Source organism: Carlito syrichta, unplaced genomic scaffold (genome assembly GCF_000164805.1).
Source record: "Carlito syrichta isolate Samal-C Ts95f unplaced genomic scaffold, Tarsius_syrichta-2.0.1 Scaffold308839, whole genome shotgun sequence".
Taxonomy (NCBI): Eukaryota; Metazoa; Chordata; class Mammalia; order Primates; family Tarsiidae; genus Carlito; species Carlito syrichta.
Genome location: NW_007252935.1, coordinates 1,119,966 through 1,138,819, shown reverse-complemented (window position 1 = coordinate 1,138,819; position 18,854 = coordinate 1,119,966). Strand labels below are relative to the sequence as shown.

At 39.7% G+C, this 18,854-nt stretch overlaps 1 protein-coding gene across 1 annotated transcript in view; it reads right to left on the bottom strand.

Annotated features, from left to right (window-relative positions):
- Positions 1 to 18,854, bottom strand: part of KANK1 (KN motif and ankyrin repeat domains 1) — a 173,549-nt gene that overhangs the window by 51,629 nt on the left and 103,066 nt on the right. Inside the window, exon 2 of the mRNA XM_008066069.2 lies at positions 12,377 to 12,496. Coding sequence (XP_008064260.1) covers positions 12,377 to 12,413 — 37 coding nt within the window. The 5' untranslated portion in view covers positions 12,414 to 12,496. The remainder of the gene's footprint in view (positions 1 to 12,376; positions 12,497 to 18,854) is intronic.

Below are 18,854 nucleotides of genomic sequence, written 5' to 3'. Positions count from 1 at the left end.
CTGGGAGAGGTGAGAGAGGTAGCTGGACTTAAAGGATAACAAGAGTATATATTAATAGACATGAAAAAGACATCCAGATCAAGAGAACAGTGCTTTGTATGAAACTACTAACTGGGGAACAGCTGCCGGTATGGAGCAGACACCCTCCCTTCTCACATGACTCTTTGAACACAGCTGGTCTCTGACCACCTGTAGCTGTGGAGGACTGGGAAGGCCTGTTACAATTTTTGCAGGCACCCAAAATGAAGAAACACAAATAGCCCAAGCCAAGGTTCATGTTAAGAAAAGGTAATAGTTAGAGATTAAAGTTTATGAAAATGAAAATGTTTGGGGAAACAACAGAAAAATAGCAAAATAATACAAAACAAAATGATCCTTAATCTTGACAGCCACTTTTGAGTAAACAAAATCACAAAGCAGTGAGAACAAGGCAGAGAAAGACCAACTTTCACAGGGCCTCAGGGCTGGTCCACCAACCAAAGAAGGGAAATGGTTGCCCTTCTGCCAGATAAATCTGTGAGTTACTGAATGAATGAACTTAATGAATGAATGAACTCAATGAATGAGTTTCATCTCATTCCTTCCAGTAGTCTCAAAACTACATCCCAATTTAAATTCACCGCTATTTGGAAAGTCTACTTTCTCATCAACAAAGTGTTCAGGGGACAAAGCATCAAAGAATAATACCCTGGGGGAGGGGGTCCGCAGCCCTAAGTTCCCTTTACCTTTCCAGAAGATGTTCTCTCAGGTTTCTTCATTTACTCTTAGTATCCTGAGGTGCTGTGAATTCCAGCTGCTGTTTTTTCATGCTCAACAACACCCTAGCACACTTCCTCAGAGAACATTCAGCTCCAGCATGGGTATGGGATGCTCAGGCTTGCTGGGATCCCTTTCGGGACAGGCTGAAGGGTAACAATCACAGAGTCTGTGACATGATGCTGCCGTTTTCCCTCACAATGCCACACAGCTGTCCCTGGGGCAGATCTGGAAGTGGTGTAAAGTGTGGAGCTCATGGAAAAATCTGGTGGCACAGGGCTTTGGTGTTTTGCAATTTTTTCTTGTAAGTTGCATTGTTGGAATGGTTTGACATGCAAACCATCCCTCCTCCCTCACCAGCCGACAGACTTCCAGATCTCCGCCCTTGTGTGTTACAAAAAAAAAAAAAATCAGTGTATCACCAGGCTGATTCACCACTTGACGAGGTGGAGCTCTGGTTAGGATACATGCTGCATAAGCCCAGCAGGTACTTCTGCCTCCTCTGCCAGGTCACAGGAAGACAAATCAGTCTTTGTCCTCATAGTTGGAAGGGAAAATGCCAAAGAGGCTGCCCCAAAAAACTGTTTCCATGGTGTGCCCCTAATCTGTATAAAGCATCCCAGTCAACCAATCTAACATGCTGAGGGAAAGGAAATAAGTCAGCCGTACTTGGTGAGTATATAGACTTAGATGAGAGGGATATCGAGAGCTGAGGGAGCAAGAAACATTTCTGGTTTCAGTTAGAATAAAGTTGATACACGTAACTAGGGTTTTAAAGATAAGAAGCATTGGGCTAAAAATTACTGGAAATTCCCCCCCCCCTTGAGACAGGGTTTTACTCTGTCACTCAGGGGCATGATCACAACAATCACGGTTCACAGCAGCCTCGATGTCCTGGGCTCAGGCAACCCTTTCTCTTCAGCATCCTGAGTAGCTGGGACTACAGGTATGTGCCACCATGACTGGTTAATTTTTAAATTTTTTTGTAGAGATGAGGTTTCGCTTTGTTGTCCAGGCTGGTCTCTAACTCCTGGGCTCCAGCAATTCGCCTGCTTCAGCCTTCCCAAAGTGCTAGGAATACAGGCATGAGCCACTGCCTTTCTCTCTTTTATATTTCTAGTTTGAAATGTTCTTCCCCCTTTCTTTCAGGAGACTCTTTTTTTTTCTTTTTTGAGCTGGAGTCTCACTCCATTGCCCAGGCTGGGGTGCAGTGACACGCTCACAGTCACCCCAGCGTCGACCTGCAGGTTTTCGGCAACCCTTCCACCTCAGCCTTCCAAGTAGCTGGAACTACAGGCATGCACCACTGTGTCCAGCTGATTTTTGATTTATTGTGGAGATGAGGTCTTGCCAAGTTGCTTGGGCTGTTCTTGAACCCGTGAGCTCAGGCAATCCGCTCGCCTTGGCCTCCCAAAGTGCTGGGATTACAGGCTGAGCCACCGAGCCCAGTCTCTCAGGAGATTCCTAAACATACCTGCTGTACAGAAGCACTCAAAATGATTTGGCCTAATGCACAGTTGATGCAAGTGGAAAAGGCATGCAGAAAAGGGAGGGATGGCAACACTGAGTAGGACGAGCAGAATCAATGTTTTCACAAACTTATTTGCAAAGCTGATGGATGGGATTTATCAACTAAACCAAATATTGTGAGACTAAACTCAGAAAACCACATGACTATCTTTTGATTCTGCCTAACAGAGATCATGTCCATAATACAAAGGATCCCCAGGAGAGAAAACTTTTCCAATTAAATAAAATCACGAAAAAGGAACTAAAATAAACTCACCAGTCATGACGATGAGTACATTGTTTCCATAAATGGTTACTTTAGTGCTATCTCCATTAAATAAAGATTTATTTATTTATTTTAATTGTAAAGATGTGGGGTACAATTCAGGATTAGGTGTATAAGGGGTCATCGTACAGGTAAGGTTTGAGCCTCCATGTCTACAACCTCTAATCCAGCTGGGAGAAAAGTCAGCATCAGTCAAATCTGGCTGGCCACAAATAAAATAGGATAAGAATACAAAGATTTAACTTTCAGGATAAGAACAAATCCCATAAATCCAACAATTTGTCCCTTGGCACAGCTCTCTCTCATAGTTCTGTTTTTCTGTCTGTTGATTAGAAAGGTCTTCTGATTATTATTAAATGTTATTTAATTTACAGTACAACCATGACTTGCTGTAATAAGTGCTAGGATAAGAAATCTAGTCACTATATACGTATTTTTTAAGCCCTCAAAATAGCAGCATACTTATTTAAGTGGAGATCACTTGGTCATATAGAACTATCAGCTGAGATCACTAATGCTGTATGTACAAACAGGCTGCATTTTAAATATTTCTGTTTTCAGGATTTGTAATGAACTCCAGCCAAACAGAACCGGGCTTAGCCTCTAAAACATGAGCATACTTTTCCTTAAGCATATGGAAATGAGTAAGCCAGTTAAGGGTCACTCTAAAAGTATCCAACAGAGAAGCCAAGAAAGGAAAAAGAAAATAATCAATTTCAGGGGGGGGTGTGGGGAGGAGACTTAGAATTTCTACACTGTTTGAATGAATCTTATAAAATCTGATTTCCTGGTTGGGTCATCTTAGGGGGTTTTATTAGAGATGCCTACTCAATGTAATTTTAAAACATTTTGCCAAGAAAGAGCAAGAATGTATTATTTCTATGAAGTTGAGAACTATGCTAATATTTTTCATGCCAGATCACATCTAACAACCTTTCACAGAAAAGGAGCCAAAAGCAGAAACTGTGAGCTTTAGTCTCTCATTTTCCTCTAAGCCCATTACAGACCTTTCTTGGAAACTGCACAAAGGAGATGAACTGAAATTATTGTGGACACAGGAAGAAGACAAACCCTGGAAAAGGAAGCAAATGAGCTATACGTTTGAAGGGCTCAGCTAGCCCACCCAAGTCATTCAAGAAAGAGGGGAAGTGCATAATCAGAAATAAATGTCAATACTCACAATAGGAAGTCTGCTGAGGAAGAACAGAGCACAGAATATTCAAATCCTTGTAAGAAGGGTTGTTTTAGTCCTTTAAATGACTACCCAGACTCTAAGAATTAGAGGAACAGCTCAAGTTCTTAACATAACGAGAATCTCCCTGTTGGTGTTTATTTTGTGTATTTTTTTTTTCTTTCTTGTTGGCACTTACAGAGCATCCATAGAAATCTCTAACTGAAGGGTTTCTTTGCCCTGCACCCAGGAATAGCAGGAGCCCGGATTCTCTCTTTCCTGCACCCAAAGAAGCTGGTACTCACTGAAAGATAAATCATCCTTCCTCGGCTTAGCTGGAGAGCTAATTGCCTGTCTGAAACCTGATGCTTAACCCATGATGATTCCTACAAAGTTTGGGGCAAGAAGGCTTATAAGGTGAAGCTGGCCTCAGGTTAAAACAGAAGGCTTGAGAATTTGTAAAACAAGCAAGCCTCAATGAGAGAGGGACTTTTCAAAACCCAGGCAGGCAAGACTCCAAATTGTAGGTGGTTCCAGCATTTTAACAGGTATGAAATTCAAATGTAACCACTTCTTACTTTAACAAAATTATTTTCTCAAATACTATCACTATAAGAAAACAAGGCATTTCATTTATAAACTTCAATATGAAATTAGTTTTCTATAGTCTAACAGTTACAGTTTCATTGAAAGTTAAATGTATAATCTAATTAAATCCAATTATTAAACATATTTAATACTAGGACGAAACTGACACAATAAATACATGTAAGGAATTAGAATGTTTATTAATTTGGCTTGATAAAACAATTTCACACCATGAAAAAAAATAACATCAACATAACCCCTATCATCAGGGAAGACATTTTATTTTTAACCATTTTACTTTTGTGTTTTATGAAATACATACTTTTCCCTCAATCTGTTTAATCAGAACTTCACAGATACCACACTTCTGATTTTAATGTCAACATAATAAATACCATGAACAGAGGAAAAAGTCTCTCCATATCCAACTTCTGGCTTAGTCATTAACTGTGTGAGTTCAGCAAGTTGTGTTTTGTCCTCTGAGAGTAGGGAAGGGGGATTGGATAACTGAAATGAAAAGACCCCCCCTCCTCTAGCTGTTACCTATTTGTTTATGTTAGGCTACTGTTTTACCCTCTCAGCCCTTCTGATAGTCCAGAGCATACTACTTATGGGCAAATACAAAACGCAAGTAAGAACACACATCTTTTGCAAATTTACTCAGGAGACCCTGGAAAGTCATGGAGGCTACTCACGAATTAAAGCAGCACCAGTTTCGAATCAGATAACCCTCTGCCTTTGGGGCAATGCTAACACAGATGACAGGTCTAAGACTCACCAACACCCACGAAACACACTGCCTCTGCTGTGCGCTGTGTCTTTCCTTACAGAAGGTCTCAGGAAACAGCAGGTTGGTTCTAGCCAGACCAGTTAGTGCAAACTAGTCTTGTACTTGACAAACAGCACGTAATTCCTGCTGTCAGGTTCACCGCAGTGGGCTCAGAGTGCTGTTTGAGAAATGCTCCTGTCCAGAAAAAATATTTACACAGCCGAGAGGGGCTGCACCACACTGCAGCATTCTGCCTGCTCTGCCATGAGTCTGGCTCTGCCTGGTTGACCCGGCCTTATCAGTGGCCTTTGTACCTCATTTGAGATCAGCGTAGAGACAAAACCTGGAGCCAAATAATTGACCAAGAAAACAAGATTCAAGGCCTATAACAATTACCAAAGCCGTGAAAACATCGTGCCCCTTAACACAGTTGTCCTGTTTCTGTGAAGTTGTCAGGAAATAATCAAGAAGGAGAAAAATGGCCAGGCAAGAAGATATTTTCTCCATCATTATCTACAATGGGAAAAATCTTGAAACAGTCCAAACTTCCAAACAAAATAAGAGTAATGCAACTGCTAGGAACGCTCTAAGAAATATTTATTGTCATCGAAAATATTAATTTGAAAACTATGTTTTCCATAAAGACTTGGAAAAATGCAAAGAATGTTAAAGCCAAGATCTGAATATCCAAATATATGAAAATTTATTTAAATTGTGTTTGTTAGCCTGAGAAGGATGAAAAAGAAATACTAAAAATTAGACCTACTGGGGAATTTTGAGTAATTCTTCCCTTCTGTTTTCCTATCAAATTTTACCATATTAATTTAAAAAACACATTTTAAATGTAGCCCAGTAGGCAACTCTAGACTATAAAAAAGAAATAGCAAAATGGAAAGCTATAAAAAAACTGAAAAAGATGGTAATAGCAGGCACAAAAAGTCACTTTATGATGCACATCCATTTATTTCATTTAACTATTAGATGAAGACAGTAATATAATTCTTGCCCCAGTGTCAGAGCATCCAGCAGGGCTGACATGAGGGCTCCTGAGGTGTTTACTAGATTAGGAGCTTGTGACAGGGACAAGAGAACAAGGGGAATGGTGCTATCCCCTGGTATCTAGCCAGCACTTATGTTTTTTGTTTTTTTTTTTTTAAGTTGGAGTCTCACTCTGTCACCCAGACTGGAGTGCAGTGGCAGCTCCCGGCCACCGCAGTCTCAACCTGCTGGGCTCTGGCGATCCTTCCGCCTCAGCCTTCCGAGTAGCTGGAATTACAGGCATGCGCTACCACGCCTGGCTGATTTTTTTGATTTATTGTAGAGATGAGGTCTCACCAAGTTGCCCAAGTGGGTCTCGAACCCGCGGGCTCAGGCAATCCACTCACCTCGGCCTCCCAAAGTGCTGGGATTACAGGCTGAGCCACCGAGCCCAGCCATCACTTTATGTTTTAAAAAGTATTTTTACAGCTATTGCTTTATTTTTTTCCTCACAATAACCTTGTGAAGAAGGTAAGACAGCTATTATTATCTGACTCTGACAAATAAGCCACTTGTTATTTGGCTTCTAAAGCAAGTATAAGCTCTCATTAAAGTTTCGCAACATTAATTAGAGCTTAGAGAGGTATCAATCAGTGTATCCAATTTACAACATGATTCAGAAACCTGGGGGGTGGGGAGGGGAGAGGGAACAGACTATCCCATCCCAAAAACCAAAGAAATATAGCATTTTCCTAATGAGCGATCGCCACTTACTTCCTAGCTAGCTATAAGAGAAGAGAGTAGGCAAGAGAAATTTATGATGCTCCCATCTCATTGTATTAGCAAAAGCCTTACAATGTACCATAATACAAAGCTTTGAATAAATGAAAACAAAAGTGTACAAGTCAAGAGTAGAATGAAATATCTGGGGAAAAAGAAATAACAATTCTCCAACAATTGATATCAATGGGGCTAGGTAAGGAGGGAGAGGCAACCTGCAACCTGGAAGGGGTACACAGGTAGGGCTGCCAGGTTTAGCAGACAAACATAGGACACCCAGTTAAACTGAATTTACAAACAACACATACTTTTTTAGTATAAGTATGTCCTCTATTTTCCCTGACAACCCTGTATACAGGAAGCATCCACTTTCACTAGAATGTATGTTTCTTAAGGGCAGGGATTTTTGCCTGTTTTGTTCACTGCTGTATCCCCAGTAACTAAAACTGTGCCAGGCACAAAGCAGGCACTTATTTGCATTTGTCATGTACTAATAAAGTTTATTTCTTAAGCTAGATAGTGTGAACCCAAGCACTTATTGTATAACCTACACACATTTTTATGTCCGAAATGTAGCATGATAAGTTTTATAAATTACAGCATTAGCGAAGGACTCCATGGAGATGCCTGAGTATAAAAGGGTTGTGTACTAGATTTCTTAAGAATGTAGTACCTATACATGATGGAATATTACGCAGCCATAAAGAAGGACAAAATTATGAACTTTGCAGCAATTTGGATGGACTTAGAGGCTATAATACTGAGTGATCTATCACAGAAACAAAGAACCGAGTATCACATGTTCTTATTCATAAACGGACCTTGAACAACTATCCTAATACTGTAAGAAAGGAATTGGCAGTAGGGGGAAACTGCCAGGGAAGGGTGGGGCGGGGGTGGGATTGGCAGTAGTGGGAAACTGCCGGCGGGGGGGAGGGGGAGGAGTACGCCTTATCAACAAGGGTACCTCATAATGAACCTTTGTACACCTAAGTCTGAATCGCACCCCACATATTTAAAATAAAACTAAAAATGATAATAATTAATTAGTTTTTTAAAAAGGGTTGTGACTTGTTCCTTACCCAGTTTAAACTCTAAACAGGGACATCAACATGAGCTATCAGTCAACAAACGTATTTTGCAGCGGAGGGCATAGTTTGCTCCTCTTTTGCTTCTGCTTATTCCTAAGACCATTGAACGCATGTGTCTTGGCACTGCCCTAACTCTACCTTCACATGAGATTTTTCTTCATGTTCTATGGAGACCAAGGCAGCAATTTTCAGGGGCAAGATGAGAGAGACTCCTCTTGGGCACAGGGGAAATATTATTTTAGACTATATGTAATATTATACTTTATCTTTGGAAAAGGAAAAAAATATATAATTTACACCACATTTAAAGCTTCTACTAAACAACCCAAATAATTTATATTTTTCTCATAGGAAAGACCAGCAATTGGCGCTCATGAGCTGCACAGAGCCCTGTGTGTATCTCTTCTTCATCTGAGGTCTGTATATGTTTTTATGTCACTTACATAGCCAAACAGTACATTTATAACCATCATATACTTTCACATCAACTATTTTTTTTTAAAAAATGGGCAGGTATTCATTTCATAATACAAAGTGGGAAAAGGCAAACGAGCAACCTTTTTGGAAAACAATGTGGCAATATCTTTTCTTTTTTTTTCTTCTTTTTTTTGAGTTGGAGTCTCACTCTGTTGCCCAGACTGGAGTGCAGTAGCTGCTCCTGGGCACTGCAAACTCGACCTGCTGGGCTCCGGCGATCCTTCCGCCTCAGCCTTCCAAGTAGCTGGAACTACACTCCTGGCTAATTTTTTGATTTATTGTAGAGATGAGGTCTCGCCAAGTTGCCCGGGCGGGTCTTGAACCCACGGGCTCAGACAATCCACTCACCTCAGCCTCCCAAGCATGGGATTACAGGCTGAGCCACCGAGCCCGGCTGGCAATTTCTAAAAGAACTAGACACTGACCTTTCATATGACTCAGCAATCCCCCTACTGGGAATATACCCAGAGGAACTCAAATCATTCTACAAAATAAGATACCTTTACACACATATTTATTGCAGCACTATTCACAATAGCAAAAACATGGAACCAACTGTGCTGCCCATCAAAACTGGACTGGATAAAAAAAAAAAGTGGTACATATACACATAGAATATTATGCAGCCATAAAGAAGGACAAACATATGGACTTTGCAGCAACTTGGATGGATTTAGAGTCTATCATTCAGTGATCTATCACAGAAACAAAGAACAGAGGACCAAATGTTCTCACACATAAGTGGACCCTGAACATTTACCATAATATTATAAGAAAGCGATTGGCAGTAGCGGGATACTGCCAGGGTGGCTTGGGGGTGGGACACACAACATTAATAGGGGTACCTGATCTCAAACAAGGCAAAGCGGGGACCAAAGGGTGGCCCAAACTTTACCTATATGATGACCACTTGTATACATAATCCTGAATTGTACCCCACATCTTTAAAATAAAAATAAAAAGATTCATAAAAAAAAGAAAAGGCAAAGGATGGTTTTTATAAGCATGTTCTCAACCATGTCAAATATACAAAATTTAAAGACAATATGAAAACTAGCAAGACATTTATTTGTAGGTGTTAATATTACCAGTAATTCTTACTTTATTTTTTCAGGCAATATAACACTTCTATATTTTGGGAAGATTTTTGTGTTTTGTGTGTGTGTGTGTGTGTGTGTGTGTGTGTGTGTGTGTGTGTGAGTTGGAGTCTCACTCTGTCACCCAGGATGGAGTGTAGTAGTATTCCATCACCGCTATTGCAGGTTTGACTTATTGGGTTCGGGAGATCCTTTTGCCTTAGCCTTCCACGCACAGCTACCACCCTGGCTACTTTTTAAAAATGTATTGTAGAGATGACATCTTGCCATGTTGTCCAGGCTTATCTTGAACTCCTGGGCTAAGACAATTCTCTTGTCTCAGTCTTCCAAAGTGCTGGGATTATAGGTCTGAGCCACTGTGCCTGGCTCACACCTCTATATTTTTAAATTTATAAATATATTTTTACATATGAACATCATATATATGATACACACACTTTATGTATATACATGTATATATATGTGTATGACTATAGATGTACATGTATGTATGTGTATAACTGTTTATGATTGAGCCTCCAATTAGACTTGCTTATAGGCTTACAGGGGTCATGGTGACCAGAGTAAGCAAAAACCTTCCCCTGCCCATTCCATACACTTATCTGCAGTAACAATTCACATCGTGACACCCTAGCAGTCACAAATGAGAGAGCTTTCCTTTCCTTTCCAACTCAGTGACCAGATCTGTTAGGCAAAACACCAGATGAGGAAGACAAGTTATAGCTTGATTATTAGACCTCAGGAACAATAAACAAAAAAAGCGGGAGGGGGGGAGTCCAGGACAAGCCAAGTTGGAAAAGGAATTAGGAATAAATGGAGTAAATATCTAAACCCCTGAAAACAGGATTTTGCCTGAGACATCAGAGGGTTAAGGTCCCAGGGTACCAACCACCTCAAGCACCCCTTCCCCAGAGTGTGAGTGGAAGCAGGTGGAGGGGAAGGAAGGAAAACCACAGCATCAGTGGGGAAGGGGGGGAATCGAAACCCATCACTATAGTTGAAATTTCACGTCTCAATCACCTCCCTTATCAAATATTTTACTAGAAAAACAATTAATATTCCCAATTTTTCTTACCTCATTAAGGTAAGTCACTGAACTTCTCTGTGCTATCACATGGGGGTGATGATGATGATAATGACAGCATAATCTCATGAAATTACTGCGATTATTGAAAGAACTAAGTATGATAATGCAGGCAAAGCATTTTAGGCACTATGGTGCACAGTAAGTGTTCAATGAGTGTTAGATATTGTCATTTTTATTTGTATCCAGTAGTCCAGGCACAGAATCTACAAAAGTTCCAAGAAGTTGGGCAGTAGAAAGTTCAGTCAAAAGAAGGGACAGGTGGCCGGGCACAGTGGCTCATGCCTATAATCCCAATACTTTGGAAGGTTAAAGTGGGATGACTGCTTGATCCCAGGAGTTTGAGACCAGTCTGGGCAATGTAATGAGACCTCACCACCACAAAAAAAAATAAAAGAATCAAGAAATCAGTTGGGCATATGCCTGTAGTCCCAGCTACTACTTGGGAGGCTGAGGCAGGAGGATCACCTGAGCCCAGGAGGTTGAAGCTGTGGTGATCCGTGATCATGACCTTACACTCCAGCCTGGGCAACAGAGTGAGACCCCAACTCACAAAAATAAAAAGAAAAGAAAAAAAGAATGAACAGGGAATGATCAGCTGTCCTGGAATAAACAACTGAATTTATTTGGGTCTGGGTTTGGACAAGCTATGGTGTTCTTGCCAAAGGATACCAGCAGCTGAAATTGCTAGAATAAAAAGGCATCTATGTGGGTTGGGAATGCCCACTTCAGAAGTCTCCTTCTCCTGCTGTTGTCTTTTAAAGTGCTTTAACTTTACGCAGCACCTGTATGTATGTTTCTTGTGCTTTTATTGGTCTAAAACCTGCAGGTAAACATATTTACCAATATTTTACATGTGGAGGAATAGCCCTGCCCAATACTTCACAGTGATTGCTGCAACTAGGACTCTAATTCAGGCTTCCTGGCTCCAATTCCACACTCCTGCCGGTATATAATGTTGCCATTTGAGAGTGTTGAGAGCTGGCAGAGCTAGGACCCTGGACTCAGACGCTCAGAAAAAATGACCACATAGATGATTACCCTCTCACTCATTTGGCTATTTAGCTGATAACTCACACAAGGAACAAATTCTTAGCATGCCGTTTTTGACAGGTTGTCACCTATGGCCATGTGCCATGATCTCTTAGGAGGATTTTTTTCTGCATTTTTTCCCCCAAATCTTACACATGCAATATTGGAATAGATACTCAAACTCTGTAAGAATTGGAATACAGGCCTTTAGGATTTGTAACATGGCTTGTTGCATGTTCCTCTCTAGGAGAAGCTCTTTACAGAATATACCCTTCTCTTCCTCCCTTCCTCTTTGTTTTAGCAACATCAAACAAAAGCTGCTGGAAGTAGATACCAGGAATTAGTTTTAAGCGTCCAAACTCATTTTCTCTCTCCTCATCCAATCCTTCAGAAAGAAGTACAGGAGGAATACACGTTATACTTGCATCAGCATTCAGGAGTTTACATTTATCTTTCAACACTTCAATAGAATTGACTCAGGTCATAATTTACCTAACTTATTTCAGTACATAAAGACTTAAGATAAAAGCAAATTTTCTGAGAGAGTTAAAAAAAACAAAACAAAACCAACAAAACTTCAATGGATAGAAGATTGCTTTGAAATCCTAGTTATCTAGGTAACTTGCTATTATCTATCCATTCTTAAAAGAGAAATAAAAACATTAGTTTGAGCAAAGACATACATTTCTCTCTCTCACACACAAACACACACACACAGACACACACACACACACACACTCCCTCCAGAGTACAGTTACCTGAGGCACTGCCGTTGACCTTTGTGGTGTGAGCCATGTTGGATTGAATCCAATGACAGATCCAAAAAGGAGTGAGGAGTCATGCAAATTTTATGCATCAAGTTTCCAAACACATTTAACCTGAAATAGTAATGAAAGCCCCATCAAAATGATTCATAAAAATATGCACAACACTAAATTATAGACTTCTGTTTACAAAGATGACTGCTAATGGATGAAGCAAAATGGAATGGGGGAGAGCTACTGTGGATCCAGGTGGTGACTGCACTGGACCTGACCATTTTATTTGGAGAGCGAGAATACCCATGGAGGCGCCAGTGGATGGGCACTGAAAGAAGGTCTCTAAACGTAAGACTCTATGGAAAACAAAATTGGTTTTCCAGAAACATGACTATTTTTAGGAAGGTGATCTTCAAATACAAATGACCTCCTAATATGTACCATTCTGTAGCACTCTACAAACAATTTTTGTTTTTTAAGCTTATCCTGCTTTCCAAATGTTTGTTGGTCCAAAAGCTTCATTTAGTCAACTGAAATTTCAAAGCAATTCTTACACCAAAAGTTCATATGTCTTAAAAAAGACTAACTTCATGGAAATTCTTTTGAGCTATCTCAAGTCTACCAACGCTGCTGTTCTTCCATGCAATCACCTTTCTAAAACACAAATCTGACTCAGTCAGTTCTCCTCTCAGTGTCTCCCACCATCCTGTGGGATCAATTTCAAATGACATAGTATGGTACACATATTAGGGTTCATGTTGGGCAGTATATTTCTTATTTTACATTTATTTTCTATTTAAAAGTTACCCAAGATTACTACAATAAGACTTATGCAACAGTCACAAAATTTAAATAAAAAAGAAACCAGAAAAAAAAGAACAGAAAAAAAAAAAACTGCTCCCACTCTTGCTTTTTGCAAATACCTTCTGAAAAATACTGGCAAAACACAGCAAACAATGGAACATATACAAATATTCCATTTCTGTTGTGTCAGGATTCTAACTTCAGACCCATGAAATCAGAAGACATTGAACTAGACTAATTCTAAGCTGCGGATTAAAGTGTCAGCTCAGAAATCCACATGACCTCCTAATAAGAGGAGAATGCTATATACTGTATTCTAATGTAGGCATGGAAATCATGTAAGAGTTTTCAATTATACTGTAAAATACTAAAAGCATGTTGTTCAAAAGAAAAACAAAACTATACTATCTTAAACCCGATTTTGTTAAAAATATGTATGTGCATAGTTATACATTTAATTTAAACAATTAGAAGTAAAAACACCAAAATAATTGCTGTGGTTTCCCTGGGTAATGAAATCATGGATGATTTTAGCTCTTTTTTTACTTTTGTAATGATAATTATTGAAAATAAATATTCACATCCTGTCAATTTTGGTTTTATTTGCTTTAAAGCCATTAGGGAAAGGAAAAGAAATTTTAAAATGTTATGCAAAAGGAAACTATCAGGCTACATTCATGGAGATTATAAGGGGTCAGAAATACAAGTAAATAAAAAGGAAGGAAAAGGAAATGACTGAATGCTTTGATCACACAGGATGAGAATTTCTTGCTATTCAGCTAGTGAAATTTTCTTCATTGTTTAAATGGGCTTATACCACAGTTCAAAGCTAATGACTGTGAAAGCAACTCAGTACAAGTTCAAAAGGACCTCCTTTACAGGCTGCTTCAGATAAGCATGCTCTTTGCAGTTTTTCCAGCTATAGCAACTATGCTCAGTTCACCTGGACAGGCCAGATTCTACACCTTCCACTCCCTGCTGACCCCTAGTTTCTAGCTGGCAGCACACCGGGAGGACTGGATGGCTCCAATCTCTTTGACTGAGTGGCAATCACTTGACTTTCTGTTGGAAACACAGGCACTGGTTCAGGCCCATGGCGTTGAACTTGGAAAGCAATAATTTCTGTGCACAGTCAGTGCTAGCATAATCAAAAGGCAGTCATTAGGGATAGAGTGAGCATTATCTTTTAAGAATAGGAGTGAATGTGTATAAATGTCTGCCGAATCAGTTTTATTTTTAAAAATATGAGCACTGGGAAGGCTAGAGAAAAATGAGTGAGGAAATGGGGGTGGAGGGACAAAGAACATAAGCCTAGCTTCTAGATTTATTCAATGAATTATACTTTTAAAAGCTAACAATAGGTCAAACTCGGTGGCTCAGCCTGTAATCCCAGTACTTTGGGAGACTGAGGTGAATGGATTGCCTGAGCCCGCGGGCTTGCGACCAACTCAGGCAACTTGGCAAGACCTCATCTCTACAATAAATCAAAAATTAGCCTAGTGTGGTAGCACACGCCTGTAGTTCTGGCTACTTGGAAGGCTGAGGCGGAAGGATCCCTGGAGCCCAGCAGGTCAATGCTGGGGTGGCCACGAGCATGCCTCTGCACTTCAGCCTGGGTGACAGAGTGAGACTCCCAACTCAAAAAAAAAAAAAAATTAACAACAAAAACCTAAGCCAAGCCCTGTATACTGGCCCTTTGCTACCCTTGTGTGTTTGTACTCTTGCTTCATAATGGCTTGTAAATACCACCACTTAAAGTCTTGAGGGCAAACAAGACAAGAAGAGACAAGCTGCATGTGCTATGGGTGAGTGAAGTATGTGTCAAGGTATTTGGATGAAGATGTGCCCAGAATCTTCCTAGTCAAGCTTAAGGTCCAAGGTTTTCTCCTGTTATTGAACCTCTTTTACCTGGCAGAAGATCTTTATCTCAGATCCAAATTGTTCTCTCTCACCCTCCCCCAAACTGAACAGTAAAAGCAAAATAAGAAGGAAGCCTAAACTTAGGACTTACAAGCATATCACTAGTAAAATAACAAGACACTGTCACTGCGTGTGGATCTTGGCACTGTCTGTGAAAAGAGAACAGTTGTATATTGTGTATTGATTTTCCCAGTTATTGTTCAAGTTTGACAGGTGGCCTCAAATTGTGAGGACCCTTCTTCTCAATGATATGCAGATTCTTGTCAGTGCATTGTATAAACCAGTAGAGGACTGGCCATAGTCCATTCCTCTGTTACAGATCAATAAACTGCTTCTTTTCTCCCTTAGAGGAGAGAGAAAACCAGTAAATCTTAAGTGGTACAATGGTGGCTTAGTTCTGCTAGCTAAGAAAAAAAGCACTTCTTTGAAAGGACTTAGGAAAAATATATCAATAGAGAAAATAAATAATTTGTCTTCTTCTCTATTTCAGGAGACTGGAGGATATTGAAGAACATCTTAGTAGCTCTCCAAGTATGGAACAGCAAATATGAAAACATTGCATGAATTGATACCATAAATACTTTACATTAGCTAAAATGAAACAAGAAAAGCAGCTCACTACATCTTTTCTAAAAACACACCAAAGAAAACAAGTAGTTAGGTGAAACTGGGATTTGGTATATACTCTAGGCTAGTGCTGCTAAAATTTCATGTCACAGTCTCAGCTGGAACCAAGATAATGATGATGATGATGATAGCTAACACTGATTGATCTCTTACTACTATTAGTAATTGATATCTAAAATGTCACCTACTCTAAGGGGTAACATTAAGTACTATTGATAAAAAAGATGTCACCAATTAAATGATGGTGAAATTCTTATTAAAAATTATATTAATGGTACAATATAGCCTCATTTCAGAGGTATTAAAATGTGAAAAATATATACCCTAAAATTGATTAAAATACATTTAATAAATTATATTCAAGTTATTCTTTGAAGTGCTTGACAGTTGTTATTACCTTGTTTAAACTTCACAATAACCCTCAAAATACTAAAATACCTTCTCCCCAATTTACAGATAGAAAACTGAGGCACAGGAAAGTTTAGAACGTACCCAGGACACACAGCTAGAATAGCAGAGCTGATACTTAGAGGTAAGCAATTCAGCCCTCAAGTTCATACTCTAAGCCCTTGTGATCATGTGATTTAGAGTGAGGACACTTTTTTTTTTTGAGGTGGAGTCTCATTCTGTTGCTCAGGCTGGAGTGCAGTGGCAGGCTCATGGCCACCCCAGCGTCGACACGCCCGGCTCCGGTGATCTTTCTGCCTCAGCCTTCCAAGTAGCCGGAACTACAGACGCGCGCTACCATGCCCAGCTAATTTTTTGATCTATGGTAGGGACAAGGTCTCGCCAAGTTGCCCAGGCTGGTCTTGAACCTGCAGGCTCAGGCAATCCACTCACCTCGGCTTCCCAAAGTGCTGGGATTACAGGCTGAACCACCAAGGGGACACTTTTGTTTTAACAAAGGAGAACTTGAATGCATACATGAGTGATGTCCCTTTTAAGGTAGTCATTTTAGGTCCATACAAGCTTATTTCTAAGATTTCTTGCTCAAATCTCTTTTAGATAGAAAGTTATAACTCTGAATTTTATTCAATATGTTTTCAAAGCAATTGTATTTGCAACCTAATGCCTTGGAGCAGTATGTTGAAGAGCTTGAGGAGGTACTTATATGACACACGCAAGAAATGTCTCTAGGTACTTAACTATCACACTGTACTCTAGACTGCATATGGTACCAGTCAGCTTGATTACCAGCCTTGTTCCTTAGACTTTATATGAAGGTCATTTGACTGTTTCAAAAAATCAAGTACTTTTTCAACTGAAAAAAAAAAAAAAAAGAAAACCAACTTTCTACCACTAAGGACAAGTGGGAAGAACACAAGGGTAGGAGTTTAAAAATGGATAAAACTAGGACAATATATTGGAATAAGATTCTCACAACTCAAAATGACAAATGTTTTTAAAATGGCAGCATAGATGCAAACTGGTTTCACTTTCCTACACAGAAAAACAAAAACAAATACAGTACCAAGATTTTTATCACCAGCAATATCCCAGAACTCAAATATGAAGATGAGTCAATTCCTAGAGCCACAGAGAAGAAACAACAACAACAAAAAACTCCAGAAGACAGTGAAATAATTGAAGTTTCATATCTGCGACACCTTTCCTTCAAGCTGCATGGTACCAAGCACATGAAAAATTTTCCCTCACTCAGTTTCTACACTGGAAAAAGTAAGATGTAGGTAGACAAATAACTTCCCCACCATTGGGGGTTTTAAAGCAGGAGACTTGCCTATGCCTCATCCCATGATAAGCATTGGGAGTGCCTGAAGGGAGACATATTCCTGAGGACAATTGGTGGGGGGGGGGTGATGGATCTACCATATTCAGTCCTGGAAATTCTGCTTTGTAACTTGGCAAAATCAAATCAGAATGGCTGTTCAGCAGCACCATGTACATGTAGAAGGTACATTCCACAGGTACCTTGGGCCCAAATCCCTAGTCAAACTTTCTTTTATTTTTCTGAGTTGGAGTCTCACTCCGTTGCCCAGACTGGAGTGCAGTGGCCACTCCCGACCACCACAGCCTCGACCTGCTGGGCTCTGGTGATCCTTCCGCCTCAGCCTTCCAAGTAGCTGGAACTATAGGCGTGTGCTACCACGCCCAGCTAGTCAAACTTTCTCTACTGCCAGGATACCCCTCCCCCTTTGAAACCTCCCACATTACAGCCAGGCCAATGCTCTGATCCTGTGTTAGATCTGAGGCAAACCTGGGTTTTAGGTGCCATCTAGTGCTGAAAAGGAGACAGTAGCTTAGCTTGAAAAAAATATAAGAAACAGGTAACAAGTAAATTACAAAGAATCGCTCTCTAAGCAAACATAACCAATAAAAATCAAAACAAGTCAGACGGAGAAGACTGAAATAAAGAACTAATCCTTCAGTACAAAGACATAGATATGCATCCACAAGAAACAACAGCAAAGAGGAAACGATGCCCTCTCTAAACAGATAAAGCAAGGAACCAGTAGCTGACCCTACCAAGACACTGATATATGAGCTCTATGACCAAGAATTCAAAATATCAGTTTAAGAGAACTCAGCAATCTCCAAGATAACACAGAAAAGTAATTCAGACATTTGTCAGAGAAATGTGACAAAGAGATTGAAATTTAAAATAAAAAAGTCAAACAGAAATCTTAAAACTAAGAAATACATTTGCTGAACTGAAAAATTTACCGGAGGCTCTTCTTAGCAGAATGAATGAAGCAGAGGGAAAAAAATCAGTGAGCTTAAAGACAGGCTATTTGAAATTACAGTCAAAGGAGGAAAAAGAAAAAAAGAATGAAAAGGAATAAAGATCACATAGAAGATATAGAAAACTATCTCAAAAGACCATATATAAGAAAGATTGGTGTTTAAGAAGGAGTTGAGTAAGAGCAAGGAGTAGAAAGCTTAGTTCATAAATAATGAAAGAAAAATTTCAAAAACATGAGAAAAATATAAATATTCAGGTATAGGAAGGTCAAAGAACATCAAAGAGATTTGACCCAAATGAACTACTCCAAAGTATATGATAATCAAATCTTTAAATTATCAAGGGAAAATAGAGTACCCTAAAGGCAACCAGAAAAAAAGAAGTAAATAACATATAAAGAAACTCCAATTTGTTTGGCAACAGACT